Genomic DNA, 22,608 nt, shown 5'->3' on the forward strand with positions numbered 1-22,608 from the left:
AATTGTGGTTTTCTGGTACTGAATATTAATGTCTAGCAACACCCCACAAAACCTAGAAACACCAATCCTTGGAAGATTAAAAAAAAAAAAGAAAAAGGTTACTATCATCTCGACAAGTTTCGCCTCAGATTGCGGTCGGCTTACAGATGTCTCGACGACCAGGCAGCTCACGACACCACAGTGAAACCAAACCAGCTGGAGGGAAACCTGCACTTAACTGTGTAAAGAGCCAAAAACACGAGCGACAGAGGCCTGAGGAGTCCTCCGCAATGCAAGAAAAAGAGCCTCAACTTCAAAAACTGCCCTAAAAAGCTACTCCTGACAAGTCAACAAACCATGAGTGACAAACTACAATTTCCAGTGCTACTGTGAAAAGCTGTTTTTCTCCACGACATGCCCTACTACAGTGAAGCAGACCGCCACAGGAGTCACGCGTCCGAGTAGAAGCACCGTACTGCATTCGTGTGGGTAAGGTCAGGGTATCTGAATCAGGTCTGGTGAGCTATCATCAGTATGAGGTACTGTACCGGCTGTGGGGAGGCTCGCTGAAACAGCCTCAGGCATTGTGTGAGTTTGATAGACCTTTTTTTATGTTTTTATTTTAGCACTGCTAGTCTGTGTTCACTGGGACAAAAACAATCCATCTCATCTGATGACAACAAGAAGTCTGCCCTTGAAAAAAGTACAAATCAGCTTTCGACAGTTAAAAGAACTCCAAAGACAAACACTAACTTTCACTATTTCATTCATTTATTTAATTCTTTTTGCCCTACATCGGTTTTAGTAACTAAAGTCAGCCTTGGATTCTGAGAGGTAATTCTGAAATGTACAGCACAACAAAAAATAAAATCGGTAGACTGATGAGAAAAGCATTTAGAGGTCAGTTTTGAGGGAAGCTGTGACGCTCTAAACGTCTCCCACCATCTCTCCCAACGCAGGTGCAGACCGATAAGTGTTATAGAGAGACAGAGAACGATGCATTTATGTGTGACTCTATTGTACATGTTTACAGATATACAGTTATCTTGTCGTACACAGTGACATTTCAACGACTAGAGTTGTTCTACATTCTACACAGAAGACTAGGGTTTTTACACCATGTTCAAGAGTCCCGTCAGTGTATTTTTGCAGCTTTGTGTTTTCTTCAAATCAACCCCAGAGTATGCTGTTATCAAATAGAGCTGGTAAGATTGAATTGGGTTGTTAGAAAAATTAAGTTGTTTTTTTTTTCACAAGTGAATAAACTTCATTGTTTTTTTTGTTTTGTTTTTTAAGTCTAAAAAAAACCTGGAGGTACAGTTGGGAAAAACAGGAGGTACAGTTTCTGTTTCGATCAACTGATTCGTATCTTATTTTTCTTTCTTTGATGGTGAAATCAGTACACAGCATCCACATTCAGAACCACTTCGGGCAGGTATGTACCCCTTAGATCCTGCTCTTCATTCCTTTCTAACAAAAAATGTACTTGGAAATCCTTTTGACGTGTATCATTAAGAGGTTGTATGGCGTCCAGGCAAAGACAGTCCAACAGAGTTGACTACGGTTTACAAAGTTTCACCAGTCGGCTGGACCTGAAGAGTTTTTCGAGATTACTGAAGATCTTTTCTCTTGTTCTTTTTTGTTTTTTCATTAAAAAAGAAAATTAAAAACGCTCAAAATGATCAGTTAACAAGGCATACAAAATGTGGAAAAAGGGGAAATGAAAGATTGGACTGAGGTACCCTGAAGCCTGAGGTAGATCACAATACTGACATGCGCACTGTTCACATCCTGACCAAAGTTAACGCGGTGGTTCACTTTACTGTTCTCCTATTTTTTCAGGTTTTTTTTTTCATTTATATTATTATTCATAGTCTAGTTTTCAAGAAAATAAACACTTCCCTTCAAAATAATATGGCAGTGTCCCACTGAGGAAAAAAAGAAAAGGACTTTGTTTTTCTTTTTGTTTCTTATCAATAGCTCTCATCACAAAATAGGAAAAAAATAGATTCATAAATATTACTCTCTCTTTTTATATATATATACACACACACATGCGCACGCACACACACACACGTACACACACATACACACACACGGAAGAAGCTGTGCGTATTGGCAATAACCTTGCGTCTGGAAGATGAAGCTGATGGGTGATGTCTGAAAGGTGACAAAATAAGGCAACAAGCTTCCATGGTCTCCAAAGTAAAGCACAAAGGGACACCAGGACCTGCGTGTCCAGCGCACTCACAGAGCGGTCGGCCAGCTCGCCAAATTAAAACCAAAAAAAAGAAAAGAAAAGAAAGAAAGAGCGAGAGTGAGAATGACAATCTGTGTGTCTGTGCCTCTGGCCCGGCCTGCTGGACACCGCAGGGGTGATTTTTTTCTAAAAAGGCTGCATATTGTACATTCACAGCTGTCATGCCGTTTTAGAAAGCTCCCTGACAAGAGAGGGTTAAAGCCAAACGCGGCTGCGGTCACGTTTGCGGTTGTGTGTGTACCACAGGTCATACAGTGCCTCCCCATAAACCCCCCACCCCACCACCCCAACCAACTCCCACCTTCTAACCCTAAAACTTTACCTTACTGCCACTCCACACACCACGAGTCTGCACCCTCCCTTAAATCCCCTTTCTGGGCTCACATCTTGTGTCGGCCCTGAAGTCCTCATAAGGCCGAGCGTGTGGCGGTGCACATTCAAAATGACTGCAAAGTGCACTAATGTTTTTTTAAGACGTCAATTTTAGCTCTGATCGTCGAGGGGAATGCCTTTAGAGGCATTACTTGATTATTCTTTTTACATCAGGACAAGCATGACTGTAGATATAGTACATCTACCATAAAGCATGGGAGTGATACCAGTTTACTGGTTTTAAAATAAATCCCTCTGTTGCATTTAACCTCTGTTGAGTGAAAGTGGCAGTCAGTTCAATGTTATCAAAAGGCTACAGAAAAAAAGTGTTTCTTGATGACATATTTTTATCCTATTTAAAAAAAAACCAACACAATGCCAGATGAGAGAGAGTGATGAGAAAGTGAAGCAGAAATTAGCAGAAAAAAAGAAAGTAAATTTAAAAAAAGAAGTGTTGCATCAGATATGAATGGTGAGAGACATTTCAAAGGGACGTTATCTTTTGCGTTGGCACACACACAGGCTTGTTACAAAGACTCAGAACCATTCACCATATTTACTTATAGGGTTTTTTTTTTCTTTTTGATTTCAGTGGCCTATAATGTGAACAAACAAGGGAAACCACTTTATGTGGCCATCACAGCCCGATCAATCTCTGGAACAAGCAAAAATATTAAAAAAACTACACCAAGCTGTACTGTCATTTTGGTAGAAAAATAACAGTGCACAATCTCAGTGTGTATCAATATACGTTTCTACTCTGTGTTAATACTGCTAAGGATATTTAATCTTGCAATCTGAATATCTCAAACTCTTGTGAGAGAGGGCGTCCATTGTCACTCGCTCTCATTCTAACCGTAAATATCAATCACAATGCCTTGTATACGCTCGTGTTAATACAGTTGCTTTATCAGTTTGTTAGGCCTATGTTAGTCCAACTAAAGAGATAACGTTATGCAGGGCGACATTCTACTTCCTGTTAACCTTTTTAACTGTGAAGACAACAGTTCCCAAATCCTCTGCCATTTCCACCTTTCTTGTATTTTTTTGTATTTTTTTTTTTTGGTCTTTTTTTATTATATTATATCAGTACGATTTCTCCCACTCTATCTGCTCTCACAGGGCTGGCAGTGCACACAATGCCCTCAGCCTTTGGCTCTCACTTGTTTCCCCCCTAGTGAAGTTCTTTGGTTTTGATCCCGGTGCTGCTGGTCTGCCCTGCATGTCCCCCTTGGCCTTGGCCTTTGTCTGGGTAGGTCTCTGTCCATTTGGGAGGGCTACATTCATTGGCTGGCGCCCACTTGAGCCACCCCGCTGGTCACTTGGAGTGGTACGGTGACACAGCGGCGCCCTGCTGGTGCTTCTGTTCCTGCTGTTTGACCTGCTGAATGATCTCCCGGATCTTCCTCTGTGCAGTCTGTGGGAGAGACGTCACATGCAGGAGCAGGTGTTAATTGATACATTACAAATGGAATAAAGGACAATTCAACAAAAATGTGACAATTAAAAAGACTGATTTAGTTAAATCCTTTATGTGAAGCAATTCAGATGAACTCTTCTGTGGAAATTCAGATAAGTGTCACCTTTTTATGACAAAACAGTCCCAACTCACTCCACCACCTCCTTCTGGAGCTTTACACCACATCACACAGTCTTCACTATCACATGGAGTTGCTCAGTAGTCACATAGATGAATCTGCTGACATGCAAACTCTCTTCAACTCTCAAAGCTCTTATGATTTCATCTATAGCACCTTTACTGATCTGTAAACAGATCTATCTCCATTTCAACTTAGGAAACTGTACACTGATAAAGACCACTGCTGCATCCAAAATCACAGACTACGCACCACATACTCAATATGTGTACTAGTGTCAAACATACTTTTGTGTATAGTAACAGTAGTTTGTATCTTTTTAGACGCTCTGTGCTGTTATTACCACGCCACCTCCTGAGAGCCTCCAAGGAAACGATTAAGTATTTTATATAATTGATCAATTTTATCCTTGAGAGCCTTCTTGCTGGTTGAAGATGCATAACCATGGTAACCCATGCCAACCTCAGCTCTACATCAATTTAAAAATAAATTTAAAAATGTATTATACCTAGCAAAGTGAAATCTTACACTTACACTTAAACTGAAGTATTATTATTATTATAGAGCTGTGTAAATTGTTTTATGTTATGAACATCGTCATCACTACAGCATCGTTGTGTGGGATATTTATGCCTCCGTGGTGTCTACTGTTTGCAAACTGTAATACCTTATCAGAAATAGAACGCAATACATGTACTATTGGTTTACTATTAAAAAATCCCATACTTTTTCAGCGTACTAAATGGCATGCTATTTTAGAATTTCAGCCACAGTGATGTGGTTGAAAGCTCCAGATCTGTTCTATTACAGTAAGTGGACCTAGAGTTGGGATCATTCTGTCAAAAAATAATTTAAAATTAAATTGACAATATGCTCATACCAGCCAGTACTGTAGTAAATACACAACTGGAATTGGAAACTTTAAGATAATTAAAGAAAAATCTTTTGTAAGAAAATGCATTACCAGGCTGAGGCTAGAGAAGAACAAGCTAGCTTGGAAAGTGGGTGAAACTCCTGCTCCCTGGGTCCTGCTAGGTAATTAGAAATAAGTATTTTCTATATTATATATTGTATCATGAAAGTACACATGCCAACAGTAGCTGTATCTAGCTGGCTCACTTTCAAAGGTGTCATTAAACATAAACACAGTTTTACCACAGAATGCTATGAATAGGTGTTTTTACTTAAAGGCAAAGTCCACACACACACACACACACACACACAGGTGTTTTCACTTGTGTTGATTAATTAGAGCCTTTATCAGGAGCATGTGGGCATTCACACTGGGCTTGACTGACAGTTTTACACCTTGATAATTCATGTTAGTGCATGACGTCTGATGACACCATATAATTTTCATTTTCCTTTAACCTGAGCAGAGGTCTAATTAGCCAAATAACATGTGTCAACTACACTCATGTAAGACATAATAATTTAACTTTATTTATGTACATTTACTTTTAAAATTTCTATTTCAGTTGAATGTTGTTGCACATACACTGCTACATAGTAACACAAAATTAGATATAGTTTTAGTTAACAGATAGTACACAGTCATGGTACACTCACACAGGTGTTCTGAGTTTCTGGATGATTTGCCCTCCTCTCAGGTCTAAACTGTGTGGGTGTGTACAGACTGCATATATTATCTGACTGTTACAGCTCTAAGGCTTCATAAATTGGCCAACTTTTAAGTCCAGCTGGTGCACACCGAGTAACAGTGACGACTGAAATGAAAACTGAGTGCACCAAAGTTGCAGATTCAGCCTGGAAGCCAGGACGAGCACACAGTGACACAAAGACATGTGAGGAAAAGTTTCTCAAGAGAAAGATACACCTCCATGCTCTGTGGTTTAATTGCACAGATTAGAATTTTTGTTGTGAAATCTTGTGAATAAATTCACCCACATTTGATCACCCACATATCATATGTTTTACCAGCACATGCATGACTTTGTCACATTCCTCTTGTTCTATTTGTAACTGTCTCTACACGCGCCACCTATGTGACACCCTGCTGCCACTGCGTTAATAAAAAAATGCAGCCGTTCTTTTGGTACACGTACTGTATTTGACATCGGCAAACCAACCCGCCCAAACGACTGACAACACCTGTGTTTATCGACAGCAGGGTGGTCAAACTCATTTTAGTTCATGAGCCACATACAGCCCAATTTGATCTCAAGTGAGTCAGACCAGTAAAACTACTGCATTTTAACCTACAAATAACAACAACTCCTGAAGTTTCTTTTTATTTTAGTGTAAAGAAGTGCAGGTACACTCTGAAATCTTCATCCTCTTGCATAACAGATGATGAACAGCCTGAAATATCTTCAGCAATATGTCTCAGATTTTCCACATTCAGTCAGTCTGCCACTCACTGTCTCTCCATGTTCATTTTTCCATACATTTCCTCTCCTGTGTCGTAATGCTGACATCACCACATCAAACTAAAGTGGAAGCTACTGAGGAAGCAGGTTAAGTTTCCCCCTGCCTTACAAACCATTTACAAATCTAAAGTTGTGGCACTGTCTCAGCAATGTGGTTCCACCAATATTGTTTTAAGATAGACGCCTGATTTTGTACTGAAGCTGGTTGACAATATTTTGCATAATGTTCAATATCTTTAAATATAACCACAATAAGCATGCATTGTTTTTTCAGAGAACGGTATTCTGGTCAGGGTGGAGAAGCCTCTGAGGGAGCATGTTACATGAAGCAGGCTACTCACTGTTTAACCTGCTCCTGACACCTCTTAGCCTTCACAAGTGCGTGAGTAGGCAGCCCCTCCAGGATGTTGCAATTACAACACTTCACACAGTTTCAACCAGTTCCCATGAATTCTGCATGACCTTGAAATTTGTCCTATCACCTCAACTTTTCCACAAATTTAACCGATTATCGTAATTTCCTGTCAGTTTCACCAATCGTAGCGTTCCCCCGGCTGCACAGCATCACCAGACTAACTTCCTTGTCTCTGTTTGTGGAGATGCAGACATGTCTAACAGGAGCGTCTCACATTTACCGACAAAAATTACTGCTTAAGACCGTGCAAGGCTAATGTTCTGCACGAAAGCGAGGGTTTACTGTTCGCACTGTGTGTTCCACCACAAAACACACCCAGGGAATGGATGTAACATGTTGATAACAGACAAGACAAATCACTATGACAGAGGCTGTTGCTGTTGCATCCAGATCTATTGCAAGAGCTGAACGGAATCAAGGTGAGTTAGGTTAAATATGCATGGTCATCTGTCCCTGGAATAAGTTTCCTTTTCCTTTGATTTTTATCAAACTATACGAATAAATTGCAACTGTCTTTGCAACTGTCTTTACTAGCTCCAGCAATTTCATTGCAAAAAAACGGCTAAAGTCGTCGCATCATGTATCACAATTTTTTAAGAAAAGCTGCCCTGAAATGAGGCATTTTAGGCTGCAACAATCCCCCAAAAAGTCTGCAAAATCCTGGAGGGACTGATCAGGCATGCAAAGACATATGTTTGACACACCTGGTTTACAGAGCCTTCAAATGTGTTCTACATACCTGGCTGGCAAAGAAATGCCCGCTGATTTTCACAAAGACCTCGTCGTTCTCATCTGGAGTTTGGTCCCGCGGTACGATGACCTCAGCACTCGTAAGGTTCTGCAGCTCGTTTACCTGAAAAAATTTTTTTTTGAATTTCACCTCCAGCCTCATTTATTAAACACACTTACATTACTCACTGACAAATTAAAGTAAACTGAAATACTCCGTGATGAACCCAAGCAAACCGGGTGTTACTAGATGCTTGTGTCAAAGTAAGGTCCATCCTTAATTAAAATTCAGTTCAGTTCAGACATCAACTCACCGTCTTGCCGCCTTTACCGATGACCCTGCCAGCTGCAGTTGAGGGAACCTTGATGTGCGTCTCCAGTTTGACCTCTTCCTTCAGTGAGACGAAGTTCTCCTCTTTCAGCTTCCCATATATCCGACCTTGGGCCTGGAATACAGAGGAGGGAATGAGGCAAGGAGAGACTGGGGAAAACGGGGACACACAGTCATCCACGGCTGTTTACTATAATACAGGACAAATTTAATAATAATCTTAAGTGGCGGTTTCATATGGTTGCATACAGTTTCAGTGTTAAATAACTTAATTTTGATGTATATTCACACACACACATTTATGTTTTTTTTTACCTTAAACTGAGCCTCTGGGGGTCCAGTAATGATAGCCATCCTCACAGGAACATCTGGGCCTTCAGCTGGAGCAATCTGACACACAAACACACACACACACACACACACACACACACACACACACAGAGGGTTATGAAGACAATAGGGAGAAAATGTGTCCAAAAGCTGGTGATCTTGCTCTGTGGTCATTCAGTGCTGAATCAGAGCTCCTACATCTTTTAAAGACTTATATTGCCACTCAGAATGGAGATAAAACAAAATGCCATTTACTGAGCTCACCAGAGACAGAGGTCAGAGTAGCCAGCAAAGCATGCTGGCTTGCATACTGCAAAATGCAACCAGTTGTAGTAGAGCATCCTGGTATTTCTGGCAAACTGCATTTGACATACTATGTATTGGGACATACTAAATCTTCTTCTGGCATACTATACAGTATGGTAGCATGGGCACTGGAACACACAGTGGGTTTCCTGCTCCTTCTTTTGACTTGTATGATTGGTGTTTTGTCACTGTGTTCAGGCTCCACAGCACCTCTGCTTTCTGCGTAGGCGTACACCTGAGTGTTGCTCAGAGATCTGTTGCTGCTGACCCTGGTGCTGGTATCAAAGATGGTGGAGACGAGGTTAAAACAGAACTGAGAAATACCTGCTGTTTTCTCACTCGGCATATGGGATCCCACTGATTCCCACTGTGCCGAGCTTGAAAAACTTTTTTGCATAAAATACATAGCGCCTCATATGCATTACTCTGTAGCAATTTCAGTCATGCCACAAAATGTTGCTTAAATAGACAAATTTCAATGAATTTGCACTTTCCCATGTTGATCAGGATGCAAATTTGCGTTTTCTATGATAGTGAGGGTATGACCTCCCCCTACTCTCCTTCTGATTGGTTAGTACTCATTGCCTTCATTGGTTTTTATTGGTTGGGCTGGTTAGATTTAGGCAAGAGAGATAAGATAAGACTTTATTAATCCTACACCAGGGAAATTCACACATTACAGCAGCAGTCAGAAGCAAATGGAAATCATAAAAAAGTAATTGAGTGCTCAAAAAGAATGACAATATTACAAAAATACAAGTTGGATAAAATAAAAATAAAATAATATAAAATCGATATACACTATGTATATACACCTTTCACTCATACAGATACTGTATGTTTATGATTGAAAGTTGCACAGGGTAACTGATGTACTCACATGGTGTGTAGGATATTTAAAGATATAGAAATACAGTTTAGAAATATTACTGCACAGTAGGTGGTAACATTGCACAGCAGGAAACTGCACAGCCATGTTGCACAATATAAATATAAAAAATATGGATATGTGCATATGATGTGAATATGCATGATTATAAATAAACCAGGGTGTCTACGGATATAACAAAGTTAAATCTAAGACATTTTTAATACCACCTTGTATGAAATTTTAAGACCACACCTGCAATGGAAATAAACATTATATGTACACGTGTATGTGTGTAACACATGTGTAAGTACTCTTTCCAAGTAAACACACTGATGTCAGTTCAAAATGAACAGTAAGGAAAAATGATGGGTGAGTTTAAGTTCAATGTGTTAAATAATTTCATTGCTGTTGCTGCTATTTATTATTGCGATTGTAAAGAGTCATTGGGTCTGTCAGACTGCAGAGATTTTCATGGTGATGTAATTGAAAATATTTAAGACCCATCAAATCTGAATTTAACACAATTTAAGACTTTTTTAAGGCCTTATATTAAGAAAACTTAACTTGAGACATTTTAAGACTCTTTAAGGACCTGTTGACACCCTGATAAACACAAAATATATATAACCTGAGGGTAAATAGTGCAAATTAGCTGTTGTGTTGTAAGTGGTGGGTGATGGAGACAGAGACAACAGTGGTATTATATCATGTCATGCTGTCTTGTGTAGGAGTCTGACTGCTGCTGGAATAAAGGACCTGTGGTGGCCTCTTTCTTGCACTGTGGGTGTTGCAGTCTGGGTGGGGAGTGAGATTGGTTAGGGTAAGAATGCAGGGTAAGCCAATCAGAGGCAGAGTAAGGCAGAGTCTAAGGAAATGCAAATTTGCATCCAGGGTGCAGTGACCGCTAGCTAGCAGACAGTGGATCTTCTGCTCTGAGCATCCTGCCGGAAACAAAATACAAGTGTTGTTGGTTCCACTTTCCTGATCTGCGCTCGTTAATGTGAGAGGCATTCAATAAATTATTTTTAAAAACATGTTACCAATTGTACTGAGATTTAACAATACAAAAAAGTCCCACAAAATCCTACTTCCCATGTCTTTGTATTTTTAAGAGTTTTGAAAGATTGATGTAAGACATTTTAATACCAATTAAAACCTCATTGTTAGAGTAATTAATTCAGTGCCTTTCAGGACTTTTAAAGGATTCGCGGGAACCCTGTGAATCATCTGAGAAGTCTACAAATTCCTACAAATAAATAGCTCTAGATTACGTTATGAGAATTCACTGACCAGCTGTCCCACCTCTCCAGACGGGGCTTGAGGGGATTTCTGAAATGCTCAGCTCACTAGTCATGTCCTTTTTTGACCATAAATAACTAACATCCTCAGCTGTGGTCCGTGACACGCTGCTGACTCAGCGAGCACTGGCTGCCAACTTGTTAACCTCACCTTAACTCTCGATGTGGAGCTTCAAAGAATGCGGCGCAAGGATGGTTTTGACCACCATTTTCCCTCCTTCCTAACTGAAGCCAGCGCTCTACTGACGCTGACAAACCCACCTTGATGGAAGCTCCAGCGAAGTGGGCGAGTTGTTTGATGTGCTGGCCCTTCTTGCCGATCAGGGCCCCGACTGCCTGAGATGGAATAAAGAGGTAGACAACCTCCTGTTCTGGAGCCTGTTGCTGGAGAAAAGAAAAAGACCACAAGGAGAAATATATTTCGCTCCACTTTTTCTCAACTCTGCTGCTGATTGTGGCGGAGAAAAACATTTCAAAACGGCTTTAAACAGTTGCAGAAATTTGATTTGACTCGTCAGATAGTTGAAGAGCAGCCAACAACGATGACACCACATGCAAGGAAGGCTAAATTGAGCTCTCTTCAAGGGTTTTCTCTTTAGGTAAACATCCCGCTCTGGCTGGGCCTGAATGGAATATTTGCTATTAAGCCCCAATGGTTGCGCTATGTTTTTGTTTTTCTTAGCATGGTAACACTCATGTACTCGAGGTTTATGAAGTGAATTTTTTTTATGAGCCACAGCACAACTCTGGGCTGAAAAGTCCCCTTCCAGAAATATTTGTGGTGTTCTGGTGACTGGGTGATGGTACACAGGAATGCCAGACTCACTGTTCGCTGACTGGGAGGTTGTTGTGGTCTCTTATTTATGTCTCCCTGTCCATTAGTATTATGTCTTCCTCTTTTTCATGATACTGTAGCAGTCCCTCCCATGTAAGTCACTTGCAATGAGAGACTTTCCTCAGCACAACCACTTGGTAGACTGCTACATCCTGAGCTTGAGGCTTTTTCTGAGCTTCTCGTGTGCAAAAAAACCCTCAACTATTAAAATATCTATCTAGCGTCACAAAAAAAAAAATCAAGAAATTAGTGGTCACGTCTCTGATCACCAAGGCAACACTGACTGTAGTGCAGATTTTAGGGAACATACTGAGTGCTGGTGGGTGATGGCACTTGCTGGAGGAACCCCGTACAGGCCACTGAGATGTGAAGAAGAGTGACTCTGAAAGTGACAAGCAGACCGATCAGATGGCACACAAACGCGCACATTTACAGACACATGCACAACTCAAGCTCTTGTCAGGGGGAATTTCAGGGCATAAACTCACAGTGAATCACACACTAGCTTTCTTGACTACGAAGCACGCAAATGCATTCTCACACACTGTCTCACACCACTTTGGCTCGACCTCGTCAGGCAATGAGTGGAGACTTTGTTTTACAGACAAACTGACTCATCTCTGGAGAAGATGGGGGAATTCTGGTTGTTTCAAACTGTGTACAACATCATGCAGGAAGACCTGAGTCAACACTGTGTTGTTTTTTCTAAAAGCACTTCAGGGGAAACCTGGTTTACCACGTGTTGGAAACAAATTGCTTTATCAAGTCAAAACTAATCCCTGCAGGGGCCGTGCATCGCTGCGTTGGGCGGGTAAAACCAGCAGCGGTAAGGCCTCTCTGGAAGAAGCATAATCTAAATGTCTTTTTTTCCACCATGTTTCATGGTTGTGTCAAGAGGTTAAACTCACTAAGAATGGGTTGTATCCTGCTGTCGCCACAGGGGGCACTGCACCACGTGGTCCAGCAGCAGGGGGCAGCACCGGCAGACCAGAGGAGAAGATGCCCAGAGCATTCAGGTTCAAGCCTGGGATCAGGTTGGCCTGTTGCTGTGCAGAAGAAGAGAGGCAGATTTTAGCCATGAATTAAAAACTTTCAAGAAAGAACATTTAATTAAGACTTTATTAAGGCTCTATTTATGTTTTTTTTTTTTTAACAATTTACACAGGAAAAACATGCTGATCTGAGGAGGAACAGATCAGAGTCGTCATATTCCCTGGCACCCGTGTCGACCCTTGCACATTTGGTGCCCTAAGTGATATATGACATTGTAAAATAATAATAAAATGTACAAGGTAACTTTCTAATTCAACTGGGGATGCACCGATTTTTAAATTTTGGGCCAATACTGGGACGAGTTTTGCCAACAGCAAATACTGATGTTTATATATTGGTATTTCTTTTGTTTTTTTGTTGTTATTTATTCTTCTTCTATGCCAGGGAAACAGAAATCTACACAGTAAAAAAAGCGCAGTTTTAAAGTTACTCAGTCCTTCATTACACTACCTTTGAATGAGCACAAATTCAATAATACACATTTATAAAACAACGATTAACATAAGCGTCTTTCACACAAAAAACATCTTTTTAAAAAATTAGCAATAAACCTTTTTACTATTTTTTAGTGCTGTGAGAACATCAACAAATTTCTCCTTCAAACAGCTATATTTGTTAAAGTTTCTCACCAAATGCAACATTTTTACAAGATTGAATTGAACACATCGTGAGAACGTTTTAATTTACCTTTGCCCAATACTCATTTTTAGTGAACAGAGCTTGAACGCTTCACAGTGTAAATCAATGCAACCTCGGTGAGCTGTTTGTGTAGCCACTGGCTGCTTAGAGGTAACAATAACTAGCTCTCCTCCTGCTGACGTCATGTTCTTTCTCTCCACATACACTCCTCTCAGTAGAGCAGTGGTAGTTGAGTAGGCACCAGGGAGCTCTTGTCATTTTGACGTGTTAACAATACAGTGTGTTTCGGGGTTCACATGACGTCAGATGACTCACCCATTTCCCCCAGAAAGCAGGTAAAGTGTTACGAGCTGGGGAGGGTGGAGGGTGTAGTTATGTTGTTGTGGCTTTATGTAATATCTCAAAAATAATACTAGTAACAGTATTAGTAAAGAATAGTAAAAGTTATGTGTTGTGTTGTTTTCTCCTTCCCCTATTTGTGGCACCCCATGACTGATGGCACCCTCAGCATTCGCCCATACTGCCTATGCACAGGGCCAGCACTGGTGAGCACCGCTTAGAAAATTGACTACTAATAAGAAAGAAAAAAATTAGGAGAACATACAAATGTCTCCTTCTACTGTAAGCAACGTTTTTTGATCAAATTGTTTTAAATAACAAAGAAAAGGTGCTTGATTCAGTCTAATCTCACTGCTGTATATTAATGTTTTTCTGTACATCACCTTTAAAGGAAAACCAGCAAAATGACCTGTGTGTACGACTGAATGAATGAGACTGGGTTATATTGTATAATTATATTACACTGCACGAGTTGTGTGAGAGTCTGTAAAGGATGTTTTGATATATAGTTTCCCCTAAGGACTTCAATTTATGAAGAATGCTCGCCTTTTTGGGGTTATCTGTTCACCGTGGAGTCATAGGAGAATAACAAAGTTTTCTACAGGAATTCAAGGTAATGCTCTGAGTAATTAATACACAAATGCAGGTGAAATATTCTTTTAGTGTAAGACATTAAAATATGTCCCAAGGAGAAACCAACAATCCTGATAACAGAAGTATCTTTCAGATTATTAATTAATTCTCTTTCTTTACTGTCTTTCTGTAAGCTAGAAAAAAAGGAGGAGGAGGAATATATATATATATATATATATATATATATATACATATACAGGATGTCTTATGTCCTTCAGCCTACTCCCCCACACCAATCCCACCCACCCATTACCTCGACCACACACACATTGTTTACTGCATACCCAGACGTCTCAACTCGTGATGAGTTTGTCTTGTTTGTCTGTTTATGTAATTGTCTTCACTCATTTTGTAAATGTCTTATTGCACAATAAAAAAAGATAATTAATTAATCAAAAACAGTAAACATTATCTGGTTCTAGCTTCTCAAATAGAAGCATTTGCTGCTTTTTCTTTGTTTTCTGTTATGCTAAATTGATTATATTCAGGTTTTGATCATTGTTGTGACAAAACAAGCAATGTCTGACAATGTCACCTTGTGCTGCGGGAAATACTAACAGGCATTTTTCACAATTTCATATGTCAAATTATTAACAGTTTGATAATGAAAATAATTAGTTGTTCGTTGTGTAGACTGCTCCTTTTAAAAGTGTTATAAAACTAATCTTTCAAAATGGATTAATCAGTTTGATTTTTTAAAAAAAAAAAAAAAAAAAAAAAAGTCAAAATTCTCTGATTCCAGCTTCTTCAATGTGAATATTTCTGGTTTCTTTACTCCTCTATGACAGTAAACTGACTATCTTTGGGTTGTAGACAAAACAAGACACTTCGGGAAACACTGATCAACACTTTTTTTTTTACAGACCAAATAACTTTCAAGAAATAACTGACAGATTAATCACCAGTTGGTTGCAGCTCTACTGTCCAATGAAAACCATGTTTCTCCAAATGTGATGATTTTAAATTTTACAGATAAAATAAAGGGTCAAGTGTTTCCTTTGTGGGTGGTGAAAGTTCTCCTACTTCTTCAGCTGAATAAACCGTTTACCAACCCACTGGATGATGTGGAAAATGCTTTGTCACAACGCTTGAAAATAGCTCTGTTTGCTGTTGTGATGGCACGACAGAAATATTTCTCCCTCAAAGTCAAGTCAGCTATTCTGGTTTCATGTCCATGAAGAGACACGCGGCCTCCTTTCACTTCCTTGTTCCCAGAAAGTTTTGTGTAATGTCCACAGTGTCACGCTAGATGGCCCTCACCGCTTGCTGTAGAGCCGGCGCTCAGCCCGACAGGTGCCAGAACTGCTCTCACCAGCCAGTACAATTTAACCGCATGCTGCGTGGTACTTCTTGATGATTATTTCGCAGCCAATATTTGGGCGATTGAGACGAGGGAGAACACTGGCAGCTCGTGTGAAAGTAACAAAGACACTAGGGCTCTAATTCTGAGTAGCTGCAGTTGATCACCATGACAGCAAACACACTTTATCAGCATTCATCTGTGTTATAGGGAGTGTGCACCACGTGATATCATCATCACTATCTCTCTTCCTCTGAGGTTGACCTCTCTGGCTGGCTGCAGCACTGGTGATGTCATTGGGGCAGCAGTGTGAAAGAGGAGCTGGGTATGAGAGCGGCCTACAGATATCAGATGGATGCTGGGAAACGCAGTGTGTTACAGCAGGAGCACAGACACACACAGCGGGGAAGTGAGTGTGAGTCAGAGGCTTCATGGAACAGGCACACACACACACGTACGCAGACACGCTGTGCTCAAACACTCGCTGATGAGCTATTCAGCGATCGTTTACTGTTATCCATTTACCAAGCAGACAACAACGGGGATTACTAATGCTGGTGGTAACATGTACTGAATGGGGGAGGCGGCATCATCCTGCTGTATATCATCGCTCCCTCTTCGTTGTTCACCTGTCAGTCTGTGTGAGTCAACCTGAGATCATAACCACACACACACAAACACACACATACACACTCAACGTTCAAGAGGCCTGCAGATGGTAACCTTCAAACTCGGCTTACGTGTGTAGCAGCAACGTCATTCTCGTAGGCATCCCTCAGTTTCCCACTGATCTGCGCCTGGGCTTTAATCAACGCCTCCAAGCAGCCCTTCACCGTGATGGTCCTCTCAGGGTTGTAATAAGTTAATTCATGTAACCTGCAAGGGAGATCACACACAGAAATAAGTATATGCATTTGCAACTACAAATATGGAGAACAGAAACGCTCACATTCTGCTGACTGTTTCCTCAGAAGGTGGATATGACTGAGCTGCTTTTAATTGAGCTTCTTCTCTCTGTGTTTATCCAACTCAAGTGTTGTTGAGGGATGCGTCATCACCACCAGAAATTGACATAACAATTTCTTGCTCAGCTAACAAGCAAATTGCTGCAGTATTTCCATAAAGTTGGAGGACACAGAGGAAGAAGACACAGATTAAAACTAGAATTACTGTCTCACAGTCGTATGCCTCCGCCAACCAGTCTGTCAAGTTTCAGTTGAACACAAACCGCCGTAATGTATATACATACATACACAGACATGTCTTCTCCCTGGTAACAATCACCGCCTGCAGCAATGACATCAGTGCCCCCACCTCCGTATCCCTGCCAGACTCTCCATACTACAACAGCTGACACATCTAAATAGTAGTAGTAATATTATGATAATCATTATTATTATTATTTATTGATTTTGTTTCATTAATTTAATTATTGTGACTTTTATTTTATCTTTTTTTTTGTTATATAAGGACTTAAAAGGAATTGAATAAAAGGTATTCTGTGTATTTTAATGATAATAATAATAACATTTTTTCTAATTATTATTACTATTATTATAATTTTATTGTTATTATTTATTTTATTTTATTAATTTAATTATTGTGACTATTTAATGATTTTTTTTTATTTCAAATTGAGTATTGGGCGAAAGGTAAATCTATCTCTTTGTCTGACGTTAAATATTCTGTCATACGTAAAGCTCCTACTGTTTTACACTTTCTGTTGTTTTTTTGGACCAAAATAAATAAATAAATAAAACCACCCAGACTCATAAAATATAAGCAGTGAAGACTTGAAGAAATTTAATAAAAGGTATACAAGTATTTTTTGTAAAATCATTATATTGACATGAATAATTTCCAGTGAGAAACATGCTGTCTTCACATTACTCATGCTTTTACAGAACGTACAGAAGACTGATAGAGAGCTTCGTCACATGGTGCAAAGACAATCACCTGAAGCTCAGTTTCAGCAAAACCAACGATCTCCTAGTGGACTACCAGAGGAACAGGACAGAACAGCAGTGTGTAGCCATGACAGCTGACAATGCTTCAAATGCACAGACGATCTGTACAATCAGCACAGTTTCAAGGTGGACACCCAAGATTTGAGTCGCCACTTCAATATCTTACCAAATGTCTCCCCTTTTGTTATGGTGTTGAATAATGGCCAGAAAAGTGTTTTTGCAGAGCATTATGATGTCACAGTAAAGTTGACCTTTGAACTTTTTAATATGAAACATTATCACTTCATAAATTTATCCTACGAGACATTTGTGTGAAAGTTTGTCATAAACATAAACCACCATATTCTAATCCGCCAACTCCACCGAGTTTGACCGATTCGTCTGGCATCATGACATGAAACACTGGATTCTCGATTAACATAAAAAGCAACCAATGAGCATCATGAGTGGGACTAACACCATTGTCAAGCAGTGCACCAGAACCAATAAGGATAATAACAACAAGCTGGAGCTACAGACAAGCCAGACACTTGTCACAAATTGACATCTTCTCAATATCACCTGACATTGCAGTTTGTTTTATTTTGCTCCACTCCACTCTTAAAACCCCGGCAAAACAAGTATGTTGGCATGACTACGTATCTGTGTGGGCTGAAAATGACGTTAGCTTTAGGTGAGTACGTTGGTTGGGGAAACTGAATCGCCCAACCTCATAGAAATTGGTTAGAGTGGACGCAATGTCAGACTGAGGATTGAAAACGGAGTGTGATGTGTTGCGTTCCAAAGATATCCCATTCAAATGAATGAGATGGACAGACAGAAAACCTGAAAAAATAATGCCTCCAGCTATGGCTGTCACCGGTATGGATACACAAAAAAACAATGACTGAATCTGAGGGGTCAAACTCCACTGGTTCCTACACTTCCCATAATGCAACTCAATAGGGTTTCAATATGCCTCATTCACATCACATCATCATCTGAACATTCAGAAAAAAAAAAAAAGATTTTCCCAGGCATATTTAGGGACTTGGGTGACGATGTGAATGCTATTTACGAGTCGGAAACTCTCAGAGGCTCTATGCTGCCAGTTTGCAATGCAGACTTTATGTTATAACCTCAAAGTCTCCAATATGAACCCGACGACATCTTTAAGGTCATTTTCCGTTCAGACTCAACACAGACAGTATTATACAACTCTTTTCACAGTAGTAAACTCAAGCTTATGTGTAAAATGAGTGTCCCTTTGAATCTAATTTGTCCCTCTCAAGGTCAGGATGTGAATACAGTATCAGTACAGTCAGAGATGGGCAAAAATACTGGTGGCAGAAAATGTATCAAAATAAAATACATGTATTTTGTATTTTGAAATACAGAAAATACTTTTTTTCTTTTTCTTTTTCTTTTAAGCAGCGACCCACAGCTCTATAGGTCACTCTGTCGGTCGGTTGGTTGGTCGGGCGGTCCACAAAGCTTTACATGAATAACTCAAAAAGCCCTTGATCAAAAAAGCTCAACATTTGCATACTGCAACTAGAGACCATGAGTAGCTATACCAGAAAGAATGCTCACAATTTGTCCATAGGTGGCGCTATACTAACCGATTCAAATCTTTTTGTGAATAACTCAAAAAGTCCTTGACCAAAAATGCTCAAGTAACTATGCCAGAAAGAACAACCATGACTCATCCATTAATGACATGATAGTAGCAAATTTGGTCACAGCTATTGCAAATTTGCGCTTGTTTCTCACAATTTGGTATAGCAGTGTTCAGGTTTGGGCTATAGGATATACACAAAGCTCTGGTGAACCCCACAAAAAGGCAGAAGAGTCACAGAACTAACTAAGTGTAACTAAGCAAAGCCATGTAAAGACAACTTGATTATGTTGTTTATTGTTAGCATCAATCGCTAGCTTTGCTAAACACTGGCTATGCACTAACCTAGACAGTTAGCATAAGTATCACTAGCTTGATATCATAACTATCATCACCATGTATTTATACAATAGGCTATGTAGCCAAACCCAGACATAAATCATACATCAAGCCAGCTGACATCTGTCACACTCGGATAAAATATTTACCTTGACAGAAAATCTGCTGAACTTGGAAGACGTGAGCAGCAAGGTAGTCTACTGGTAGTGTGGGTCCATCCACATGAGCAGCATGCCTGGCAATTCTAGTCTAGCTGTGCTGTGAACTGTCCACCAACGGTCCAGCTAAACAGCAGCAAGATACTGTAGCAGCTACTGTAGCTAGTTAACTTGTTTGCTGTCTAACTTGGAGCCTTTGGAGTCCTGTGTTCAACTTTTTCAAATGAAAAAGAGAAAAAAAAAAGCTAGGGACATGTAGGGTACCCTAAAATATTATTTATTGATTCAGATTTAGATTCAGACAACTTTATTGATCCCATGTGAGGCAATTCATTTGTAGCATACTTATGCCAAGCATCAACCACAACAACATATAATTTCCTATGTTATGCACAGTCCATTAAAACAGACCACTAGGTCACTGAAAGACACACTAAATGGCCCAAGTTTAAAAAAACACACAGATAAAAATATTTTATATATATATATATATATATATATGTATATATATATATAGTTACATCCAACATTATAAGAATGTGTAGCCTATTATTTTTGTTTTTTGATTCATGGAGAAAGTATTTTGAGTATTTTAAATACAAAATGATTCCACTCAAAAGTATTTTGTTACAAATTACATTTGCTTTTTATAGGCCTTATCAAATACAAATTACAAAATACTAATTGAAATATGTATTTTAAATACAAGTAATAGAAATACTGCCCATCCCTGAGTACAGTGACAATGAAATGGATTCATCCATCCTCCATCCTTTCTTATTATTGTCTGAGGAGCAAAACAGTACAAGAAGCATTACTGTAAAAACACTGCAACAAGATATTTAGCTTGATCCTTTTATTCTGTGCCAAATCACGACTCAATCTGTCTGAAATTAAACCATAGTTAACATCATTTAGGGTCAAAAAAGTTTGAGTGAACAAAACTCTTGCCCTGAAAGTAGTTCTCACATTTTTTGCAAAGCACTGATTGTGCAACTATGAAGCTCACTTGGGTACAGTAACATCTTAACAAGTTTTTTTTTTCTCACCTTTACTAGAGACTTATACAGCAGGTGAGCTGACCACAGTGCGACTGAGAAAATAGCACAGCAGTTACAGCAGAACGTAATCTTTTTTAACAACTCCATCCATGAATCAAATTTGCGATTGCTCCATAAAGCCTGGAAGTTGTACAAATGATAACTTTGAAGCAGAACCAATCTCCTCTACTCGGCGTCTGTGGACGAGGAGAACACTCTGAAAAGATTCCTTTTTCAGAGGGATCCTCTCCTGCCCATTTTGTCTCTCGCTCCTCAACTCAGTCTCTTTCTCAAGGCTCATTACGTCCTCAGAGCTCACAGAGACAGAGCAATTCATTAGCTCTAAATGAATGAAGGTTGGTGAGCACGGTCCGTTAAATGGGGTGTAATCACCACCTCTCCGATATCATGTTCTAGAGGGAAGGAGCTGTAAGCAACTCTTCACATTTGTTCCCTAACAACTCAGTTCAGATAAACCACATGCTGAGAGGCTAATGAGCATGCTTGTACAAAGGTGTGGCGCTGAGAAGATGAAATCTCTGCCTGTTGTTTGTGCTTTTGTTAAAGGAATACTTCAGCCCCAAATTACCATTTATCAGTTACTCACCCTGTGTTACGTGGAATTTGTTTTTCCCACAGGGTGAATGGAGAATCCAAAAAGGAAGAAAATATTTGATGAATTGATGTAAAGGGGAGGGGTCCAGGTTTGACAACAACAAAACTACATCAAATTATCCAGTAATCCAAGTCTCATTTATACAGTCGTATGCTCAGCACTTCCCAAACAGACGGCCCTTTCCAACAGGCAACTGAACTAAAAGTGAAACTTATCCATACTCTCTTTACAGCCAGGCTCCACTGACAAAAACAGTCATTTTAGCCTACTAAACACGGAAGTCGCTGGTTTACCGCTGCCTCAATCTGTGGTGAAATCAAACTAACCCTTTAAAAACACCATAGTCACACAGAGACGGGCAGCAGTAGACCAGCAGCTCTCGTGTTCAGGGCGGTAAAATGACTGTTTTTGTCAATAGAGTAAGTATAGATAAGTTTCACTTCTACTTCAGTTCCCCACCAGAAAGAGCCACCTGTTTGGGAAGTACCGAATATAAGAGCTCTGATTCTCTGTCCGAGGCCAAGTGGGATCGCCTTGACCCACCATGTTTGGGCTAGGCCAGGCAGTAATTTCTTATTGTTTCACTGGGCTTGAATCGGTTCAGGTTCTGGCCAATTTACTTTTTTTTTTTTTTTTTTTTTTTTTGAGGCAAAGAAGGGGAGGCTGAGAGAGGGAAAGTGACAGAACAACAGAGCAATATAGTGGAGAACTGGGGGAGAGAGATATAGCCTACCCTTTCCATTAGCACTCTTGGCCACGCCGAGTAAAGTAATGACGCACCGATTTTTGTTTCCATTGTCAGTTTAGACACACCGTGCCATATCAAGCCGCTCCGGAGATGGAGCCTCACAGGGGATGGTCCAAAAGCCGCCAGCCCTCAAGTGGCAGTGACATCTCGCCGACCACAGCTAATCCCCAACATAAAACATCATCACTTAAGACACACCTTCAACGAAGTAGCCCTGTTGTAATGGAAATGCAAATCCCTGCTGTGCTGGGCTGACGGACCATACCAAGCCAAGCCAGCTCATGACTGTCTAAAAGGAGGAATAGAGCACGCACAAGAAAGGGACAAAAAGTACGAAAAAGAAAAAGAGGACGGGGCTGCAAGACGACTTGGTTGGCAGTGTTTGATTGCAACCCCTGAAGTGGGTGAGATGTGTGTTACATGCAGTGAAGAGCAGTGGTCATCATCTGCGCACTACACTAGCAT

The 22,608-nt window shown here is 40.0% G+C and overlaps 1 protein-coding gene across 3 annotated transcripts in view; it reads right to left on the reverse strand.

Annotated features, from left to right (window-relative positions):
- Window positions 1–3,663: 3,663 nt before the first annotated feature.
- The window catches only part of igf2bp2a (insulin-like growth factor 2 mRNA binding protein 2a), a 77,112-nt gene continuing 58,167 nt past the window's right edge, over window positions 3,664–22,608 (reverse strand). For 2 of the 3 annotated variants that reach the window (XM_033617164.2, XM_033617167.2), the window contains exons 9-16: window positions 16,419–16,554; window positions 12,623–12,760; window positions 12,025–12,096; window positions 11,141–11,263; window positions 8,390–8,464; window positions 8,058–8,189; window positions 7,754–7,867; window positions 3,664–4,028 (exon numbers count right to left, since the gene is read on the reverse strand). In XM_033617164.2, coding sequence (XP_033473055.1) covers window positions 3,930–4,028; window positions 7,754–7,867; window positions 8,058–8,189; window positions 8,390–8,464; window positions 11,141–11,263; window positions 12,025–12,096; window positions 12,623–12,760; window positions 16,419–16,554 — 889 coding nt within the window. In that variant the 3' untranslated portion in view covers window positions 3,664–3,929. The remainder of the gene's footprint in view (window positions 4,029–7,753; window positions 7,868–8,057; window positions 8,190–8,389; window positions 8,465–11,140; window positions 11,264–12,024; window positions 12,097–12,622; window positions 12,761–16,418; window positions 16,555–22,608) is intronic. The other variant, XM_033617165.2, reaches the window with a different exon arrangement.

This window comes from Epinephelus lanceolatus, chromosome 14 (genome assembly GCF_041903045.1).
Source record: "Epinephelus lanceolatus isolate andai-2023 chromosome 14, ASM4190304v1, whole genome shotgun sequence".
Lineage (NCBI taxonomy): Eukaryota > Metazoa > Chordata > Actinopteri > Perciformes > Serranidae > Epinephelus > Epinephelus lanceolatus.